Source organism: Rhamphochromis sp. 'chilingali' (genome assembly GCF_963969265.1).
Source record: "Rhamphochromis sp. 'chilingali' genome assembly, chromosome: 4".
Lineage (NCBI taxonomy): Eukaryota > Metazoa > Chordata > Actinopteri > Cichliformes > Cichlidae > Rhamphochromis > Rhamphochromis sp. 'chilingali'.
Window position 1 is genome coordinate 8,665,142 of NC_137948.1, and position 21,056 is coordinate 8,686,197.

General features: G+C 41.8%; 2 protein-coding genes across 4 annotated transcripts in view; both read right to left on the reverse strand.

Annotated features, from left to right (window-relative positions):
- Nucleotides 1-747: 747 nt before the first annotated feature.
- LOC308396360 (uncharacterized protein) lies at nt 748-4,297 on the reverse strand. The gene is made up of 2 exons (XM_080881589.1): nt 1,659-4,297; nt 748-1,495 (listed from the first exon to the last, which is right to left on the reverse strand). Exons 1-2 carry the CDS (start codon nt 1,927-1,929, stop codon nt 1,419-1,421), a joined length of 348 nt encoding a protein of 115 aa, XP_080737715.1. The 5' UTR covers nt 1,930-4,297; the 3' UTR covers nt 748-1,418.
- Nucleotides 4,298-4,663: 366 nt separating this feature from the next.
- abcc6a (ATP-binding cassette, sub-family C (CFTR/MRP), member 6a) overlaps nt 4,664-21,056 on the reverse strand; it is a 30,644-nt gene continuing 14,251 nt past the window's right edge. For all 3 annotated transcript variants that reach the window (XM_080881586.1, XM_080881585.1, XM_080881587.1), the window contains 27 exons: nt 19,311-19,433; nt 18,175-18,236; nt 17,919-18,050; nt 16,507-16,713; nt 15,165-15,342; nt 14,790-14,951; nt 14,580-14,672; nt 13,819-14,022; nt 12,536-12,682; nt 12,350-12,437; nt 11,654-11,723; nt 11,415-11,541; nt 11,143-11,319; nt 10,892-11,059; nt 10,502-10,685; nt 10,319-10,403; nt 10,113-10,230; nt 9,469-9,676; nt 9,062-9,372; nt 8,571-8,770; nt 8,277-8,403; nt 7,959-8,060; nt 7,701-7,847; nt 7,447-7,605; nt 7,167-7,333; nt 6,862-7,056; nt 4,664-6,055 (listed from right to left, as the gene is read on the reverse strand). In XM_080881586.1, coding sequence (XP_080737712.1) covers nt 5,947-6,055; nt 6,862-7,056; nt 7,167-7,333; nt 7,447-7,605; nt 7,701-7,847; nt 7,959-8,060; nt 8,277-8,403; nt 8,571-8,770; nt 9,062-9,372; nt 9,469-9,676; nt 10,113-10,230; nt 10,319-10,403; nt 10,502-10,685; nt 10,892-11,059; nt 11,143-11,319; nt 11,415-11,541; nt 11,654-11,723; nt 12,350-12,437; nt 12,536-12,682; nt 13,819-14,022; nt 14,580-14,672; nt 14,790-14,951; nt 15,165-15,342; nt 16,507-16,713; nt 17,919-18,050; nt 18,175-18,236; nt 19,311-19,433 — 4,050 coding nt within the window. In that variant the 3' untranslated portion in view covers nt 4,664-5,946. The remainder of the gene's footprint in view (nt 6,056-6,861; nt 7,057-7,166; nt 7,334-7,446; nt 7,606-7,700; nt 7,848-7,958; nt 8,061-8,276; nt 8,404-8,570; nt 8,771-9,061; nt 9,373-9,468; nt 9,677-10,112; nt 10,231-10,318; nt 10,404-10,501; nt 10,686-10,891; nt 11,060-11,142; nt 11,320-11,414; nt 11,542-11,653; nt 11,724-12,349; nt 12,438-12,535; nt 12,683-13,818; nt 14,023-14,579; nt 14,673-14,789; nt 14,952-15,164; nt 15,343-16,506; nt 16,714-17,918; nt 18,051-18,174; nt 18,237-19,310; nt 19,434-21,056) is intronic.

Genomic DNA, 21,056 nt, shown 5'->3' on the forward strand with positions numbered 1-21,056 from the left:
CAAACGCTTCACATAAACATCATCATGAATTCACTCTTTTACTGTTTTGCTTCCATTGCGATGCGCAGCTCTCTCTCTCTCCCTCTCTCCCTCCCCCTCCCCCCCCCCCCTCTCTCGAACAGTTTTGCTTTCTTCATTATTCGCTTGCTTGTTACACAAGTCTACTGTTGCTTACAGCGCTGTCGGCCGCTGTTTTTTCCCCTTTTACATTCTTCCGAAAAGAAAACCTCATTTCTGCTGTTCAATACTGAACAAATTGAAACTTTTTAAAATTATTCAAAATGCAAAATGCTTAGCCGTGTCTCTAATAAAACCGCTGTAACGTCAGAGGTAATGTTGATTAATTAATGGTTTTCTTTCGTTTTTGATGTACTGCAGAATATTTTTATAAAATCCCAGGCCAGGAAAATCACCTACATGTTTTTCTGTGTTTTATCTTCAGCTACTTTGACACAAAGGCATCTGCTGTGATGCTCACACCTTGGATAAAGTCTTGAGAGTGTCAGCTTCCTTTTTATAGATACAAAAATATGTAAATGTCCTGATCTGAATTATATCTCTGACTGTCAAAATTTCCCAGATTTAAATCGAATCGAATTAAATCGAATCGTGGATCGAATCGATTCGGGACCTTGTGAATCGGAATTGAATCGATTCTAGAAATCAGTGACGATACCCAGCCCTAGTGATGACACAAGTGCTGACATTAAGTTGTGCATTTTTATTTTACTATGAATGACAAACAGGAAGTTGGTACATGCAAGAATGAAATGTCCCCAGTAAATAGAACAGAATATTTACTGGGTGACATAGTATGGGCTCAAAATGTGGTCATAAATATTTTGTACTTGTATGACCACATTTTGAGCCCATAGGACATAGTGTTTGTGTTTTTGGTTTAATATTGTAAGGTAGTGACTTGAATACGTCACAGGGTGTCGCTGTTGAGCTGGAAATGCACTGTAGATTCGCCTAATTTTGACCATTTGTCTGCCCTCTTCTGTAGAGGGCGTCTGAATTATTGTTCAGATAAACACCAAGGTACCAGTAGCTGTCCACAGCCTCAATGGCCATACCTTGGATGCTTAGCGGTTGCAGTGGAGGATGTTTGTGCCTGCGGAAGTCTGACACCAGCTCCTTGGTTTTATTAGTGTTGATCTGGTGGCAGTTCTGCTGGCACCAGTCCACAAAGTCATTGGTCAGTTCTCTGTACTCTTTGTCATCCCTATCAGTGATGAGTCTGACTATTGCAGAGTCATCAGATAACTGCTGAAGGAGGCACTGGGTGGATTTTTGGGAGAAGTTTGCAGTGTACGGTAGATGGTGAAGAGGAACGGAGCCAGAACCATTCCCCATGGGGCCCCTGTACTGCAGACAACCCTGTCTGACACACAGCCCTGAGTTCTCACATACTGTGGTCAATCGGTGAAGTAGTCCAGTATCCATGTAGTGAGGTGATGGTCCACTCCTGTGTTCTCCAGCTTGTCCTTCAGAACTGTGGGAAGAATGGCGTTAAAGGCATTAAAGAAATCTAAGAACATGATTCTCACAGTGCTCCCAGCGCTCTCCAGGTGAGAGAGGAAACAATGTAGGAGGTGAATGACGGCATCATACACTCCAATGCCAGGCTGATAGGCAAACTGAAGTGATGAGCTCACCAGGGGCCGAAGCTGATCCAGGACCAGCCGCTCCAGGGTCTTCATCAGGTCGGATGTCAGAGCCACCAGCCTGTAGCTGTTGAGGTCTTTTGGACGTGGAGTCTTTGGCACTGGTACAACACAGGAGGTTTTCCAGAGCTGTGGGACTCTCCCCAGTCTCAGGCTCAGGTTGAAGATGTGCTCCATCACCCCACACAGTTTGCCTCCGCAGGACCTGACGACCTGAGCTGATGCCATCTGGACCCGCTGCCTTCTTGGCTTTAATTCTCATTTCCCTCCTAACCTGGGTGTTTGAGAGAGACAGGCTGAAGCCTTGTGTTGAATGTGTATTGGAACTGTTGTTGGGGGTGGGGAGTAGTGAGCAGGGTGAGTAGAGGAGGTGTGAAGTGTCTGAGGTGTCAGGGGTGGAACAGCAGCAGTGGGGGTGTGTGAGTCTGCAGCCAATGTTGAAGACTGCCTCATGGATGAATCAAACCTGTTATTAAAGAACTGATTCAGTTCATTTGCCCACCTCACATCCCCCACGGGCAGAGGGTTCTGATCTTTGTGGCTTGAGATGGTTCTAAGGCCTCTCTAGACTTTGTTGTTTTGCTGAAGCTGGTTCTCAGTCTTCTGCCTGTAGCTGTCCTACCCATTCCTTATCAGTCCTCTCAGCTCTCTCTGCACCCTTTTCAACTCCTTCTTGTCTCTAGATTTGAAGGATCTCCTCATCTGCTTGAGGAGGGCTTTAATTTCTGGGGTAATCCAAGGCTTGTTGTTGGAGAAACACCGCACAATCCTGGTGGGTGCAGTGTTATCCACACAGAAGTTAATATAGTCCGTAATGCATGTCACAAGGCTGTCAGTGTCCTCACTGTGGTCGTCACAGATCACCTCCCACATAGTAGACTCAAAACAGTCCTTAAGAGCCTGCTCGCTCTCCTCTGACCATCTCTGCAGCTCAGGGGAGGGAGAGATGAACTTTATGCCCTTCTGCATTGGCCTACAGTAAGTCTAGTGTTTTATTGTCTCTGGTTGGGCATGTCCAATGTCCAAGTCCAGTGAGACATGATTAAAGTCCCCTGATATTAGAAGAAGGGCTCTCAGAGATTGCATTTGCAGTCTGCTGACCACAGAGTGGAGAGAGTCACAGGCTGCATCCACGTTGGCCAAGGGGAGGACATACTCTGTTATCGTGATAACATCCCTGGGGAGGTAGTACGGAGGCATGCTAATGGCTAACAGCTCAATGTTTCTGCTACACAGTATTTCTTTCACAGTGATGTGTCCAGGGTTACACCATCTGTCATCCCCTCCCCCCCTTCCTCTTATTAGTGTTGGTTTTCCTCTCTCGTCCCGTCCGCCCGCAGCAGTTGCAGTGTGACGCTCGTATCCAGAGTTAGTGGTTTTAGCCAGAACTCCGTTAGCATCATGATGCTACATTGCAGGTATTCTGACAAAACATCCTACCTATCAAGCTGTCCTACTTGTTGTTACTGCGCATGCGCAAAACTCAAAACCGACCATGTTTTCGGTGTTAATAGTGCACGCCTATTATTTGATCCGACCCCGATCTCGTGCGTGCAAAAAAGGGTTATTATTATGTTTTACCATTTTATTACAGTTAATACTTGTTTTCCTTAAGCTGTTGTCAATTTGTTAACTTTTCAAGCTAACATGCGTTTTGTTTTGATGCTCTCGTTTACTGTTTTAGCTGTTTGGTGGTTGTTGAAATTTTGTGAGGTTTAACCTGATATTCTGGTGTTTCGGGCAAAGTAATTTTATATTTAAAAAATCAATTCAGGATTTTAATGAATGATATCACGTTATCCAAGCTAGAATCAATTTTAATCGATAAATCGATAATCAAAACCCACCCCTACTCTGTACACCCCAATCCAACACAAAATTACACAACGCAGAGTCCGGGCTGTAGGGACTCTGCCCCTGCACTGGTTGCACTGGTTGGGTTACAATATTCTTTGAGTGTTATTCACAGTTTTGACTCTCTTTTATGTCTTAGGCTCTTATTGACTGTAGTTCTCCCTCCCTCAGTGTTTATCTTAGGCTGTGTATAGTCTGTCTCCGTGTTTTCTCTGTGCCGTTCCTGTGTTCCTCGTTTCATGTCGAGTCACCCTTGTCTATGTGTTTATTCATCTCCTCTTCTCTCCATAGACAGTGAAGTCTCCCTGTTCTCCATGTTTGCTCTGTCTCCCATCAGACGTGTGTCCCTGTCAAGTCCGCATCTCCGTGCCTTTCACGTTGATAGTCTTGCGTCCTTTGTTAATGTTTTCAGTTTTGCTTCCTCCACTCCTTGTGATGTACGATTGCTCCCTGCAGTGCTCCCCTCCTGTGTCTGATTCCCTCATTATCACTCTTTGTATTTAAGTCCTGTGTGTTCCTGGGTTTGTTGTCCCGTGGTTACCCATCATGACTGCAGAAAACAGTAACTGGAAGGACAAAACAGTCATTCTGCAGTCATTGGTGTAAACGAACAGCTATTGTGCTTCATAGCTTGGATAACAGCTTCATAGCTGTCTGCCACCTAGTGATTGAGTTTGGTAACTTAAACTAAGTTTTGTGTGAATTTATATTTTACATGCACCTTTCCCTGGTTTTTATAAACTCAGCTCTGGTTACATGCAACAAACCACAGTAAATCTCACATTGAATGAGCTGTGCACAGGCTCTGACACAAAAATGTGGATGTGGATTAAACTACATACAGAACTTGACACATGAGGAGGCAAAAGTCTTGTTTAAAGAAACAGTCCTAAATGAAATAGAGTCAGGCATTTTTGCCTCACTCTTTCAAAATATAATTATTAGGAAATACTTGGTTTTTACTTGAAATGTGTCTTTTTTTTAAAATGATGAAGTCAGTGGGGCATAATATTATTTGATATAAATACATAGATATAATCTCATTCGACACCATCCTGTGATTATTTTAAGTTGCCTTAATTGCTCTGTAGCACTTCTTCAATCTGCGTTCACTTGGTTGTGAAAGCACCTACCATTATATACTTACGAATGCAAAGCCAGACATAACCATTGAGTCAAATAAATTTTATTTTCCAGCATGATGTATGGAACAAAAGCCATTAACAGTAAAAGGTCAGTGAAAATGATCAAGCTTGTTATAAAAAGTATAAATATAACATAATCCTCATAATTTTAAGGACACTTAATACATTTTGTCAAATGGTATAAATAAAAACTTGGGTTTCTCTTAGAATATATTGTCTAAACCAGTAAGACAAAACAGTAAATGCTTCTTCTCCTTGAAAAGTTCATAGGGTTCATTCTTTGAATAGAGAGTAAAATCAACATGTCAGCACCATAAAAAATAAAACAAACAAACACTGATTTTTATCTTCTCCGTGTGTGTATGGCCTGGTCTGTGTGGTAGACGCTGAGAGACAATCACACAGAGATTTATCACCATTCTTTTCATGAGGCATTCTCTTCATTCATGGTGGTTTTCACTACCGGTGTCAGGTTAAATCTGACCAGAAAGGACTCTATTGACAGTTTTATGTGTTTACTTTGACAGAAATAAACAATGGCCACAACATAGTTGGACGATTGCTAATGTGTTGGCTCATTTCAATGTTTTCCTCATTTTCCCTGACATATAAAAACTCCAAATTGGCTGCCCCAAGCTCAGATTTTGAATGCAGTACAAACCTCATTTGCCCATCCTTTGCCAAAGTGAACCTTTTGAAGGTTAGTGTGTCAGAGAATTTCCTGACCCACTTTCTGAGACAAGAAGACAAAATAAGACTTCTATCATTTTAAAATTATAAAATTGCCTCTTCTTTCTATACAAGGCTAAAAAAAAGAGTGAGTAAACATCCATATTTAAGCCTGAGAAAACATAAAAAAATACACACTTATAAAACTACAAAAATAATATAGCTTCCATTCTTAAAGAGAATGAAAATCCTTAAGATTTGTGTTACCCTTTCATTCCAGCCTTTGGCTTAATCCTTTTTATGGAATAAACTGACTCCATTAATCGAAATACAACATTTGTAGTGAGACTCAAATATCCAGTATAGCATTCCTGTATAGTTTTCATCCTCTGAGGTTAACAATGTCTTTTCCTGACTTGGGACAGTGTGTCTGTCTGTTAAAAACCAACAAATGCTTTTGAGATTCATCGACAATGCCCTCACGGAGAGGTCTTTGGAGCTGCCACAAAGCTTGGAATGGCCCAGATTAATGTGTGTTGGAGAGCCATAAGCATAAGGTGCCACATCTGTACACCAGGTCATCAGTTCTATGGCCAAAGCCCAGCGGAGACCTAGACCAGTCCAGCTTCCCGACACATTCGATAGAACTGCCCCCTCTGTGAGATGAGGTTGGCTGGAGAGTCCATCTCAGAAATGTGGCCTCTGTCCATGACGATAACTCTGCGAAGCAGCAAGAAAGAAAGTATATTGTTTATATGCAACATATAGGTGTGTAATAAAGCTGTGCAGTACAAGCAAATATTGCAAAGCACATCTGTATTCGTCATCTCACATGTCATCATTTCCTTTGCTGTATCTGGATATAGCATAACACTCTACTAGCATATAACATGCCTGCATCACATAGAGAGTCTGACCTCAAACACTTTTGCATAGTCCAACAAATAATCTAGCTGTTTCTCATTCAGATCCACAGGCAGCAAGAGTCAGATCCATTTTTAAAGCAGTTTTTACAAACAGATCTTTCCTCTGTATGTTAATTCGTATCTACAAATGACAGAATATAAGTTAACAATTCATTGATTAAGTTAGTGCAGTTAAATAATGCAAAAACAATGCATGTCACTAGTGACCATGTTACACCTGGATTTGACTCTTTGACTCCACAAACTGCATAGATACTACTGGTTTAGGCAAAAGTTAATATTAACAAGTTTGTTTATAGGGCTACAAGAAAGAATATATTTCTTTAGAACCATTCCCACAATTTACTGTCTTTGAAATGGTAAATAAAAACAGTTTTTTTTCTTCTAATAACAAATGCCCTTTACATGTTAGTGTCCAGAGTCCTCTCTTTTCACAGACTTTTGGACTGTGACAAGAAATGGATAAAAGCAGCAATATTCCAGAAGCTGGGATCATCTAATGTGGGATCTTTACCTAGCCTCAGTCACTTAATGAATTCTTAAAATTGTCACCATTACTTTTTTGTCGATTCACTAAATAGACAATGAACATTAATATACCTGGTGTAGTCCATGATGGTATTAAGGCGGTGAGCAATGGTCAGCACAGTGCAGTCCTCAAACTGTGTGCGGATTGTTGACTGGATGAGTGTGTCGGTCTCCAGATCCACAGCAGCTGTTGCCTCATCCAAAACCAAGATTTTGGTTTTCCGCAACAAGGCTCTGGCTAAGCATACGAGCTGACGCTGACCCAGACTACGTATACCAAGGAAGAGAAGGGAAGATTAGAATATCATACTAAACGTGGTGCTGGAGTAGACGCTACTGTACGCTACTGCGTGTCATATTGGTGAGCTTATGTGTACCTGAGGTTTTCTCCTCCCTCTGTGCATTCATGGTTAAGTTTGTCAGGCAGATTAGATACAAAGTTTTTGAGGTGAGCAAGTTCCAGTGAACTCCACACTTCCTCATCTGTGTAGGTATCAAAAGGGTCAAGGTTCATCCGGAGGGAGCCTGAGAACAGCACAGGATCCTGTGAGAGAGGACAGAGATTTTATTCATCACCGAAATGTCTAAATTAATAATATAATCACTAATCATTTTTTTAATGTGATGAAAGCCAGATCTCAATAAGAGTTATTATACCTGAGGAATGATAGTAATGCGCGATCTGAGGTCATGGAGTCCAATGTCAGCAATGTCGACTCCATCGATAAAGATCTTTCCCTTTGCTGCCTCTAAGATCCTAAAGATTCCCAGGGCAAGTGAGGATTTTCCTGCTCCAGTTCTACCCACAATTCCGACCTGAAAAAAATTAGGTTTTAGAAATGATTTTTTAGATAATTATGCAGTTTAAATCAAGGCGATGAACACTTTTAATATCACACAAAATGAATTACCTTCTCTCGCTCATGAATATGCAAAGTAATTCCTTTCAGAGCCAACTCAAGGCCTTTACGGTACTGCAGTCCGTAGTCCTGGAACTCTATAGTACCGTTCTGGGGCCAGGCCTGGGGTAGTGAGCTGCTCTCTATACTCCAACTGGCCTGTATGAGCCAATAAGGAAGGATAAGTAGAGAAACAAAAGCCCTCCTCTAGTACAGTTTATTGTCCTAAGCAGTGATTGGTGTACGTGTGTGTGCGGTGGGAATAATGACCTCTTTAGGAGTGTCAGCGTACTCGTTCACTCTCTCAACGGAAACAATGTTGTTTTCCACATCAGTCCAAGATCGCACAATCCAGCTCAGGATTCCAGTCACCTGCAATATTTAGTGAAAAGGCTTTTACTTCTCCTGAAATGCGATGCATTTCCGGATAGAAATAAAAACAATGCAATTTTCACTTTTTCTAGTTTAACTCCCAAATGCCTCATTCTGTAGCTGTGTGATCAAAGAATATATACTGTGTTTCTGGTGGTAATAAGGTGGCTACTTGGATAACAGTATAACAACGTGACTGTGGGTAGACTGTATTACCTGGAGAGAATGTGACACAGCCAGACCAACAATGCCTGGGCTCAAGGTGCTTTTCCCCATCACAGACAGAATGGCAGCAGCTAAGACCACACCATTACCAACAAACTCCAGATTGACTGCCAGCCACCTGTAGATATCAGTGTTATCATTAATATCATTAATAACATTGTTATCTCATAAATCAACCACAATTCTTAATGTTATAAACCTTATCCAACCCTCATCAACTGCTAAGTGAGCAAATGGAATATGAATAAAGCTAAGGCACTTTATAATGATTGCATATCCTCTCACCGGGTGGCCACAAATCGAGGGAAGTAGGAGGTCTGATTGAAGTCAACCCTCTCATTAGCCTGCAGAATGAACCTGGACTGCTCTCCGAAGGCTCGGATGACGCTGGCGCCTTGCACCGTCTCATTGAAATGGGTATAGATGGGCGAGCGGCTCACAGCTTCCAGCCTGCGCAGCTGACAGGATGTGGCAACGTAGAAGCTCTGTTGGCCACAGTGGAAAAGTAAAACACCATCTTTAATGAATGAAACAAGTGGGAACACTCAGGGCTTTCCCATAACTCAGAGTGAATGCATTCAAAGTCCATGTCAGCAGGTGGGGGAACAAAATTCAAGTGGATGGCAAAATCAGCAGGTTTGGTTTTGGAGCCCAGAACTTTCCAATAACATACAGAAATGGAACCCAGCTCTTGCTAAGCAACATTCAACAGCATCATCTCAAATAAGAAACTAAAGATCAGAGTGGAGAGTTTATATTTTGGGGAGAAAATATACCTGGACAAAGGCATAGAGGAAAGCGAGAGGCAGGATGATCACGGCTGCAAAGGGTGTAGCCATCAACACGATGATGCAGACCTCCATGAGCTTGAAGACGTAGCTTAGCATCATCTTCAAGCCTTCAGGGACCATACAGTCAATAGCGTCAATCTCCTTAGCAAAGCGGTTCAGGAGGTTGCCACTTGGCGTGGACTCAAAAAAAGACATTGGAGAGTGCAGCACGTTGTTCAGGAGGTCCATGTGCAAGTGGCGAGAGGCGATGATCCCGCAGATAGAGATGGCAACAGTCGTACCAAAGATAGCAACACCTGAAGGGAAGGGAGAATGAGTGTTTGTTATGTCCAAACGAAGTTAAATTGTTTGAATCATTTGAAGCATCATTTGAATTAAACCCACTAACTCACCCTGCACAAACCCAAGGGCCCCAAAGACAGTCAGTTTCAGGTCTGTATCAATTTGGGTGCCGTTAACAACAGGATCATCGGCCCACTTGCTGAGCCAGTAGTTGTAAGCCAACGAAGCGCCCTGCTGGAAGGCGTACAGGAAGACGATGGGAATGATGATGGCCAAACCGATTGTCTTGAAGTACTTCTTGTACATATCCAACCTGACCTGTTACAAACAGATAAAAAGCAGCAGGAATAAGAGAACTATCTTCACATCCATTCCCTCCATTTATCCAAGTCCAGATCAGAGATAATAAAACAATTTTATTCATAATTATTAAACCAGCAATAACTATTTTTGCAGACACAACCAGAACAATGTGTCTGCCATGACCATGTGTTTAACTTTACTGCTGTGTATCTGTTTGCCGTTTGGTGCTGGGCACATGTCATGTAAAATTGCTTTTCATTGAAGATGGCTTCTTGTTTTAGCCAAAAATAACATAAGGGGAGTGACTGTCTACCAAAACATTAGACTTGCACAATCTAAAATAACAACAATGATTTGAAATATATTGGCAAGCTAAGCAGAGTTGAGGGAAACTGCAGAGCATGGTAGGGAGTGGCACTGACACCTAATTTTAGGCCTTTTTCAGACTTACTCTTCCAGTGCGTGCCTTGTCAACTTCAGTGAGCTTTCCCAAGTCCTCTGGTACTTGTTCCTGGTCTGTTTCAGAAACAGGCTCCATATTCTGCAGGTTTGTATTAGTGGTGTCACCCCTAAGGAGAGGTCAGAGGTCAGTTTCATAAAAAAGTATGGTTTATATTCCAAATATGAGAATGAGGAGTGATGCATTTGTCAATGTACCCAATGAGCTGCTCCTGTGAGAGATCTCTGGAGAATGGCATGAAGTCGACCATACTGAGGCGAGCATTAGACCTCCTGGAACCAGCTACATGAAAAGTGTGCATAGTGTTGAGTTATTACTGGGAATTTAAGAGATTGTCTTAATGTAAAACAGCAAAACTAATGTCTGAAATGTCTTTTCACCTCGTTGTATGGCACTCTCTTTTCTCTCTGTGCTTGCAAAGGTGTGGATGAAGTCTGCAAATGCGCCGTGGTGGCTGAGGAGCTCCTGGTAAGAGCCACTCTCTGTGATTTCTCCATCTACGAGGACGAGGATGAGGTCGGCCTGCGGCAGGAAGCTCATCCCATGGGTCACCAGGATGCGGGTCTGTATAGCAAGCCACACAAGTCAGAAAAATGACATGTAAGCACAATCCAACACTAAATTGAGGCTTTCTTGAAAACAAAGGTGTCAGCAAAGTGGTTGTTTCCATATTATGATAACAATAGCACAGAACTTGTAACTGGCGCAATTGTCTTTGTGGTTGCGTTGAACTGGATAAACTGCACTTTGCAGACGTTATATGGCATTACCTTGTCTCTAAGGACTCCTTTTGGTCCAATGACTTTGTCGAAGATGTGTTGACCCACATGTGCATCAACGGCAGACAGCGGATCATCCAGCAAGTATACATCAGCCTTTCTGTAGACAGCTCTGGCCAAACTGACCCTCTGCTTCTGCCCGCCTGAGAGGTTAAGTCCCTGCATGGAGAAAAAACGTTTAAAATATCTGAGACTCAACATATGCATGAAGCAGCATTTTTTTTAAACAAAGTATTCAATACCTTCTCTCCAATCTCTGTAGCATCTCCAGCAGGTAGGATGTCCAGGTCAGGGAGCAGGGCACAGGCCTCGAGCACACGGTGGTACCATGTTTTCAGCTTTTCCCGGCCAAATATGATGTTGTCTTGGACTGTGGCATTCTGAATCCAGGCTTGCTGGGGAACATACGCCACAGAACCCTGTGAAGAGACAGTCAAAAGCGAGAATATCAATATTTATTACAAATTGGCCACAAACTATGAATAGACCTTGTTATGGAACGCAAGCTTAGTACCTTGACAGTAACTTGGCCACTTCTTTTCTCCGTTTCCCCAAGCATAGCGGACAACAACGAGGACTTTCCACTGCCTACATGTCCTACCACAGCAACAAGGGAGCCTCGAGGTACACTGACACTGATCCTGTCAACAAAGAAGTGAATTTTCCTGTAAGCCTCAAATCTTTTATTCTGTTGTTGATTTCTTTTTTCAATCTTCTTTTTCCAAAACATATAAACACATACTTAAGACATACCGTTTAAGACATGGAGGACCCTCTGCAGACCAACTGAAAGTGCCGTTTTCTATGACCACATCTTCTCCGTCTAAACAATAAAGAAAAGATTGACTTAAAAGAACAAAACCTGCAGCGAGCACTGGAAAACAGATGTATTCTTTCATCCTTAGTGATAAACAAACTTTCAAAACAAAGCTTCTCCTTGAAGTTACTCGGCAGGGTGCAGCCGGGGCGTAATTACAAGTGAATTTTCTTAATCATACAAATTACAGAGCCGCTGCTTTTTCACAAGCTGTCTTAGGAAGTGTTGACAGTTTACAGACAGAGGAGTGCAGTATATTTTTTTATTTCTTTCTGAATCATATGTCTGAATTCATGCTGTGATTTACGTTCAACCGCTGAAGGGAACATCCTATAATTACCCTGTCTACCAGTCAGCCTGGGGACCCAGGAAGTGACAGTGCACATGATCCATACAAGGTTGTGGTAGTCCACAGTTATAAACAACTACATCTTGTGGGATGCTTATATTGATTATGACAGCCTGTGATTTCAGGCAGTATGGGGAACCAAACTGTGGATATTTGTGAAACTGAAAAGTATAGAATCAGAATACTTTATTGATCCCTGGGGGAAATTAGAAGTGTATTCATTCAGTGTAATAGTGTATATATATATATATATATATAGTGTATATATGGGTGGGGTTCTTACCAGAGCTCAGTGGTGCCTTTGAGACATTCTCCATTTTCAGTTCTTCTGAGCACAGGTACTTCCCCAGACGTTTCAGTGAGACTACAGCCTGAAACAGTCAGAAATGAAATGGTCGATATGTGCTGTTAAACTGTGGACTGTGAAAATAATCTCCTCAATCAGGGATGGAGAAGAAATGCAACCTACCTGCAGGGTTGTGCTTATTGCAAATGGAAGCTGACTGAGTGGAGTCTTCAGGATATTGATTAGCGCCATGGAGACAAAGACCTTCTGTGCATCCAGGACGTTCTTGTCATCAAGCATCACATAGACTCCAAACATGGCGAAAGCAATCTTGGGGGGGAAAAAAGGCACTAAATGTTACTTTTATGGGCAGAACCCTGCATGCTCTTTAGGCACAGACAGTTTTAAGAACAAGGATTGCACAGGTCTAAATTGTCAATATACTTTAACCCACGTCGAGACGAAAATCAGCAGCAATGCTTTAAATGTCTGATACTACTTTCTGACTTCCCCGCCCTGTCTGTGGCACGTAACCCTAAGTCTAGCCAAGTCTTATTGTTCTGTAGACTTGAATCTTTAAAATAAGGCCACTTATGTATAATTTTATTTTTTGCGTCTCCAGCAAGGTGTTTGATAGAATAAGATGAAATTCTCTTCAGACATCTCCAGAGGATAAATCTTAATGATTTGATGATCTAACACAACCTTATTGATTTAACACTTGTAATTATTGTATTGTCTCAGCTTACTTTGTGTTTCTGGCATGGTAAGATGGTATAATTGTTATACCTGGTGGTTGCCAACACGTTAGCATGACTGAGAAAAATACTAGTTACTAGTAGAATGCTACTATTTAAAGGTATGGTGCAAGAGCCGTGAATGAATGGGAACCTGTGGAGCTGTGGCCTAAATGTAATTTCATGAGGTACGCTTTATTCTTCTTGTATTTTTTCGATAGAAAAGGCTGAGACAATAGATACTACTGGCTTTGACTGATTCCTTTCTGTAAAGATGAGGAAATTCACAGCACCACTAAGTTCTTCATGGCATCTGTTATTTAGATTTTAAGCATTAAATGAGCTGCAGCAGAGACATTGTAGCATTAGCCCCCTGAGAGCAATCACCTTCAGTCACAGCTGACTGCTTGTTATACACGCATATACATTTCTCTACTGTTTAAGCTACACTCCTAGCCTATAGTTAGCATTTGGTGCTATCATGGGATGGTCATGAAGTGAATTCCTAACAAATCAATCAAATCTAATATATTGCTACTGTACTTGAGAAACTACAAGATTTTTTTTGTCTACATGTCTATTTATTCAAGACCGCCTCACTATCAAGACTGCAGACTATATAGCTCTTTAGCACAGTGGGCTTATTCAGACTTTAGACATGCAGGACTGCTTGTTAGTATCGTGGAGTTAGCCTCTGTATTGGAATGTCTATCAAATGATTGTTCTCACCAAGAAAGAAGAGGAGTTAAAAGATGCGATGGAGATGGAGTAGAGAATTTGAGACTTCTTCAGAGCCTTGAGCTCCTTTTCTCTGTAGCCCAAAACCTGCTCCAGGAAGGCCTTCTCCCAGGCATAAAACTTCAAGATTTTTATCCCATTCAAGATCTCATTCATCAGTCTGATACGGCCATCCATGAACTTCATTTGAATCTCCTGTTGACCAGACACAGGGGTTTTTACTCAGTATTGTTTGAAAAAGACCGCATGCAAAGCTGGAACTGAGGCACAGTGGATAGACAATTAGCAGACCACAGGATTCATGCATTTGTGAACATGGGTTTGACTCCCCTTATTACAGCTGTAGTAGTTTTCTTGAACATCACAGAACTTGTTTAATTCAGTAAGAATTTATTGCTTGTTACATTTTAGTGAATTTTATAACAAGGAAACAACAAAGAGCCAGGAATGTGGTCACTGCATTCAAGACTAAGTTCGATTAAACTGGCATCCAAATTTACAGAAGCCTCTGTTGTTTTTCCAAAGAAATGAAAAATTATGCCTTTCTACTGCCCACCCTTTCCTGTCATTGTTTTTCAAGCATGTTATATGGACCAGACATCAAAAGGACAAGGGAGAATGCACCATCCAGGCCAAACACCCACACAGCTCTTCAGTCACTATCTAAACCAGCTGTGGTATCCCTGACCTGACGTGCCAGATGTCTGGGCTACTGGAACGAAAGTGTGAAGGATTCCTGTAACAGCTTTTACCTGCAGCTTGCTTCTTTTTTTTGCAATGAATCCGTTGAGTGGAAAAATGAGAATGACAGTGGCAATTCCTGCCAGAGCTGACGGGCCAAGTTGCTGAAAAAAGGAGAAAGGATATGATTGTTTCAAGGTTTGTTTTTTTTTCTCTTACTCTGTTAGGCCTCATTTGTGCATGAATTGGATGCTTTGTAAAAACACTGCATTTCAACATACCTGCCAGAGGAAGAAGAGACAAAGCGCAATCTCAATCGGAGCCAGCCACACAGCATTAAAGTACACCACAAAGTCCATGAGCTTCTGAGTGTCTGCTGAAACCAGATTCACAATCTCGCCCACAGTGCAAGTCCTTCTGGCAGAGCTGTTTATCACCAAAGACTGGATTGCCAACAAAAGAGACAGCATTGTTTACAGTGTAATTTAATATCCTCGTAAAGATTTCACAAAATCATTCATCTTAGGTAAAACTGCTAATCACATACTCCATTCTGGAAGAAGATAAGGTTTTTGTTTGTGCCACTTGAGACATAATTTATGTTGTGTGTCTGTGTCGGTTAGTGGCTTCATGTCCGTAGATATAGAGTGACTCACCTTCCTGTAAACCAAGCCCATGACAGCTGTCTTCACCCTCATTCCCACTGTGAAGCAAGTATACATGTACTGATGGTTGAAGAGGGACTGAAGGCAAGAGAGGAGGAACATTAGCGTGGCGTAGAAATAGCCCTTCCACAGTGGTGCATCTTCATCTCTCATGAAATCCAGCAGAAGACTACGGAGGAGGACAAAGAGATACTTAATCGCAATGTTTCAGATGGTTGCACATGTTCAATTTTGTCTTCAACCTCTGTATTGAGGCTCTGTTTCTATATCTTTCCTGGAAAGTTGCGAATGATGCAAAGCAAAACAGGCACAGACAGGTTTTTTACTCTTTTTACAGATTCAATCTGGTATTATCTGACTCTTTTCGTGTGCTTTTGCCAATGTCCTTGAGCGCTGCTGTGGCTGCTGGCTAACTGGCCATCACAAAGTAGCCTAGGTTGCACAACAGAGCTCAGCTTGTGGCCAGGCTGCCCTCACACTTGGCCAGCGGCTCCCTTATTGTGGTCCAACTGCATTTCTGCCATTTAGAGCCTCCTCTCTCTCTCCTCATGTCCTCCTTACTGGAGCAAAGAGGGCTGTGGTCTCGTCTACTTTTCTTGCTCACAGCTCTATGACCGTAATTAACACTTCCACTGCTTCTGTGCTTTGCATCAACAACAACATTCCAGTCTGACTGGTGGGATGGTGAGGCGGGTGGCGGGTCGGCCATGACCTGTTTTCACTGCTGCCAGCTTCTGTTGTTGTTTGGCAGTTGTCATAAATCACCAAATCCCTTAACGCTATTTATCTGTCTATCTCTATATTTAAAGAGATATTTTAGACGGTTGTATTTTTGTCTGCTGTTTCTTGAATTTTCCCAGCAGTAAAACAATAAAACTTTATTGTACCCTAGCCTGGTCTGCAGTGCATCCAGGTAATTTCAGTCAGAGCTGAGGTTTGGAAAGGTCTGGCTGGAGCTTTCCTCAATACAGTACACTCAATGCCATTTGGTTTGTGGGACACTGAGCAGTGAAAAAGCTATATTTGGGAACTCAACAACAGTATCTCATTCCAAATATAATGGCACAGTTTCTTGCACTAAGTAAACCTCTTTCTATCAGACTAGACTACTTCATTTCTATCTTTATGCTAAATCGTCACAACATTTATGGATTATATAAATGAGAGAACTGCTATCTAGGGGATTTTCAGCAATGGAAAAAAATACTCATGGGCCTCATGGTACTGGCTGAGATACACTTAATATTTGCAAATATTGGCAACTCATACTACATCTACTTAAAGCCACATGTCTTTCATAAAAGCAGAATTTGAGGTTCTGGTGCACTCTTACCTTAGCACCTGAGGGATGGCGAACATGAAGGCATCGTGGAATATGATACACAGAGTACCAGTCAGGAAGTACGGGCCGAATTTGCGTGCCAGTGTTCTGAGGAGGAAGAAGCCAGAGCTTTGTTCCTTTTGCAACTTCCTGAGGAGCTGAGCCTGCTCTGGCAGTCGGCTTCCCAGCGCCACACCTGATGCTAAGGCTTTCTCCTGCCTAAAAGAGCAAAGACATTGTCACAGTTACAGACATCTATGTTAGAGATGCACCAACATGCTGCTGTCTTTTAAGTCTCCAATGTAAAACTCTAAAAAAGCACTTGTTTTTCGTGCCACCGCTGAATTTGTTGGCAGCTTAGAAAAGCATTATTTGCTGAAATAATTATTAGACTTAACAACTGCTTTCAAAGCACTGGATTGTGTTAACAAGCCTTGGAAATGGCACAGAGTCTCTAGTCTTGACATTATGGTATTGTATTGTCCTCAAATGACTCTCTTTGGGCCTATTTTTAGCCCTAAATGCCTGTGGTGATGAGACATCCCAAGTTTTAATTTACCACAGTTACAGCTCTGCTCTGCTCGGGTCATTAATTCGACCAGCCCCATGTTGAAGTTTGACCACATTGCAATAAAATGGAACTGATTTTTGGCTATGACAATAAGGAGAGGAGTACAGGGGATCACAGGCCTATGTCAAAATAGCAAGACACGTGCATTTCCTGCACATGTCGTGTCCTGTCTTTTGTGCTGCAGATTCATGCACCAACTGCTGCCTGATACATATCAAACATTAAACAGCTGAAGATGTGGTTCTTTAAAGGAGTATGCTGACATTTGACATGCTTCTGATGTGGAGAACTATGTAAAAGCAGATGCCTTCTAAAATCTAACAAATAAAGCTGATGATCCCAGTAAAGACGTGGTTACCTAAGGTTAGGATTTAAATAAGAATTTTCAACAGAAAGTCAGAATGGCAGTTTGAGGACTTGAAAGATGACTGTTTATCAGGTTAATGTTAAAATAATGTTATTGGTTCCAGTACTGTAACAGATTTTGTTATAGATTTTGCACCCACTAGTACACAGAGTCCACTAGGGTACGAATGATGTAAGTTTCATCAGCAGCAGCTGCATGTGAGGCTCAGCACGGCTGTTATTGTACCCTCCAATTTGCGGTGACCCCACAGACTTGTCCACCAACTGCACATGCTTCCCCCGAGCAGACTCCAAGTGGACTAGAAAGTAGTATAATGAGAACAATTATGTGTTTGTGGTGTCTGCAGATGTTTGTGTACGTGTCTTAAAGGAGCGTAATCCCAGCCATACTAGAGAGGTATACAGATGCATATGCAAAGTGCATTGCAGTACTACTGTAAATACCCAAAGTACCAAATAAAATTTATCAAATTTAAATAATTCTCACTTTTGAAGTTTGGCACATTCAGCTGTCCAGTCCTGTTCCAGATCTGAGATGATCTTTTGTGATCTGTCTTCCTCCCTTAGGGTCCACAGATCCCCTGCTTCCAGTGGGTTGCGATATCCTTTTACGACAAGTCTGAGGAAGAAACACGGGAAGTGATTCAAACAGAATAAACATATTATTGTAAACAAGCACAAACTGTTGTTGCAGTGAGTCAGCCGATGCCTAAAAATGAAAGGGTTTTAAAGAACCATCTTACCCAGTGAACCACCAGAAGAGGATCTTTGACAGGAAAGAGGCATCTTTCACAGGACAGGGATTCTGCAACAGATTAAAGACCAGACTCACTGTTGTTTTCGCAGTAAATCTCTCACCACTTGAGGGTTTTTGAGAAATACACATCCTAACAGAGTCCGTCGGTTGATGGTTGAATGGTGCACTTGTGCGGGCTGTGTTTAAGAATGCTAATGTGCGCAAACAACACTGCACACTCAGGTGGTCCAGTCTGACGACCAAAGGCCATGAACTCCCACAGAACAGCACAAATAGTGCTCAGTGTTAGCGCAGGGTGAATATGACGTTTTGAGGTCTGCTGCAGACAGAGTGGAAATGTGTCATCACAAACTATAACAAGTGGATACACACGCAGAAAAACAGAGTTTGTCCCGTCACGCAAACTTTTTGGCATCTCCTCCACCCTGCCACCCCCTCACTGGGGTGTTTGCTCTCATCATTACCAGTGCTCTTACTCTCTGTCTCCCCTCTTCCTGTGAGTAACTCTAACCAGAGCGTGGGGCAGAGCAGCGGAGGAGGTGGAGGAAAATGGGTGTGTCCACCACGCCAGACTGTGGCTTCTGCACCCTCAACCTCCTTGCTACTTGCCAGCAATTTCTTAAGGGACTTTTCCAGCTATTTCAATTGTTTACCACTGCGGAAATATTACATCATATGTCTGTTTGATAAGTTAGAGGCTCATTTTCATTCACCTGTGAGTTGCCCCTAATCAGCGTATTATTCTGAGCTCAACAACGTTTTACCAAGCTCATGTTTGATGGGGTAGTGAGATCTGTATTAAGTAATTGCTTTTCTGTTGTGTGGTCACAGACTCTTAGCAGTGGTCTCGATGTTATCTCACAAAGTGAGTGAGCAGTACTGAAGGTATGCAGACACACAGGCACACACACACAGTCATTCACACTCCTCTCACAGGAAGCCAAAGTGGACATGTGAGAGTGAAAGGAAGGAGGATGTGAATCACATCATTTCCTCCAAAAGTGAAAAGTGTCTTCACAACAAAAGCGGAAAACCACAGGACAGCCACTCCGGCATTTTTCGTTCCTAGGTAATCATAGAGGATGTTCTTGACGGAAGCGGTTTACATTCTCCTCTGCCTACCTTTTCTGAGATGGTTTTTCCCTCTGGAGGCTGGTCAGCAAAACAGCACAGGAATAGCTGGGCCAACTGGATTGTGAAGTAGGAGAAGAAGGCGAGGTATCGTACAATATCAGAGGCAATGCCCTGTGGAATAAATAATAGGAAAAGCAATGAAAAGGCAGCTGATAATGTCAGAATGCTGCAGTTAAAGTTCTTTGAGTTTACTGGTTTCAAGCAAGTTTTGCAATTTAGACATTTATTTTAAACTAGGGACACAATTAATTGGCTTTGCGGCCGACATGACGAGGGTTTTCATTTGGATCAAAATGTATTTTGGTTGTTTCATCTCTTTCAACATTACTTAACAAATTACACAACATCCTGACTGTGGTACAACGGATCATTTGTCACCACTGTGGCTTTGTGTGCAGTTTCACAACAGCACAAAATTCATTATATAGCTTTTATATAGCTTTTCCTTTGAGCGCAAGCCGTATAGCGGAGGATGGTTTCTGCACCGGGATCACAGACACAATAAAGAGTATTTTGGACCTTTAAGCCAAATCAGGGTGAAAACCCAGAGTCTTTAATGGTGTGCTTTTTATAAATGAAACAACAGTTAAATTTGTCTCGCAGTCACGCTAAGAGCCCGTATCTGTAAACAGGGAAATTGTGGTTTCACAAACCAGCAGAGGTGGGACCAAGTCATTGTTTTGCAAGTCTCAAGTAAGTCTCAAGTCTTTATCCTCAAGTCTCAAGTCAAGTCTCAAGTAATGTCAGGCAAGTCAGAGTCGAGTCTCAAGTCACTGGTGTAAAAGTCCGAGTCAAGTCACAAGTCTGAAACTTTGAATTTCAAGTCCTTTCGAGTCTTTAAAAAAAACAAACGAAAAAATAATGTTGCAGTTATGCTAAATGTAAATATTAGACCATGTAATTTTAAAATCTGTGTTTTTCTCAACACATACAAAATAGTGAACTTAGAAAATATACACAAATTGTGAAATTGCACCTCTTTAAAATGCAGCTCAATTAAACTTAGCTCCAAGAATAATTTTCACCGACAGTTCTGAGATACGCTGCATGTTATTCTTGGATGCGGTTGTAGGACCAGCTTTAAAATCGCATGACAAAAATATCATACACATTAAAAAAAAACTGTATCACCAACGTAGCCTGGACAACATTTGCTAGTTAGATGAAGTCAGCTATCTCATCTTAGCATATTTATATGCATATTTATAATTATACGGTTCTTGGAGTGAGTGCATACACTCATGAAGTTTAGTAACTTCCGGTCACTGCAACAAGCCCAGGTACAGTTTACCGACGGATGGGTGCAGGACCTTGAAATGCACCGTGTAGAACGAAAGACCATCGTACGTATCATAAGTTTACCAGTCTCACAAATCGTCTTCATAAATACACATTCCTTAACCGTTTATTAATATAACCTTTGAGCTCAACGGTAATTAATTAGTAGTGGAAATAATTTCTGGTAGCATCACAGAAATGTAGCAGTGACAATAATATTGTATGCTGTAATCGTACTGGGCAATTAGTGATACAAAAAACCTGTTTTATCCTGTGAATAAAAGTATATGTTTTTGTCAATGTACCATAATAACAGAGGAGAAACGCAATATTGTGTCAGGACAATTCACTATTTATGCACAATAAATAAAGGAGCATAGCGCGACAATTTCTGTTCAGCGCCAGACTTGCTTGTAACCTATATCACCAATTATGTTAAGAAAAATGACGCATTAA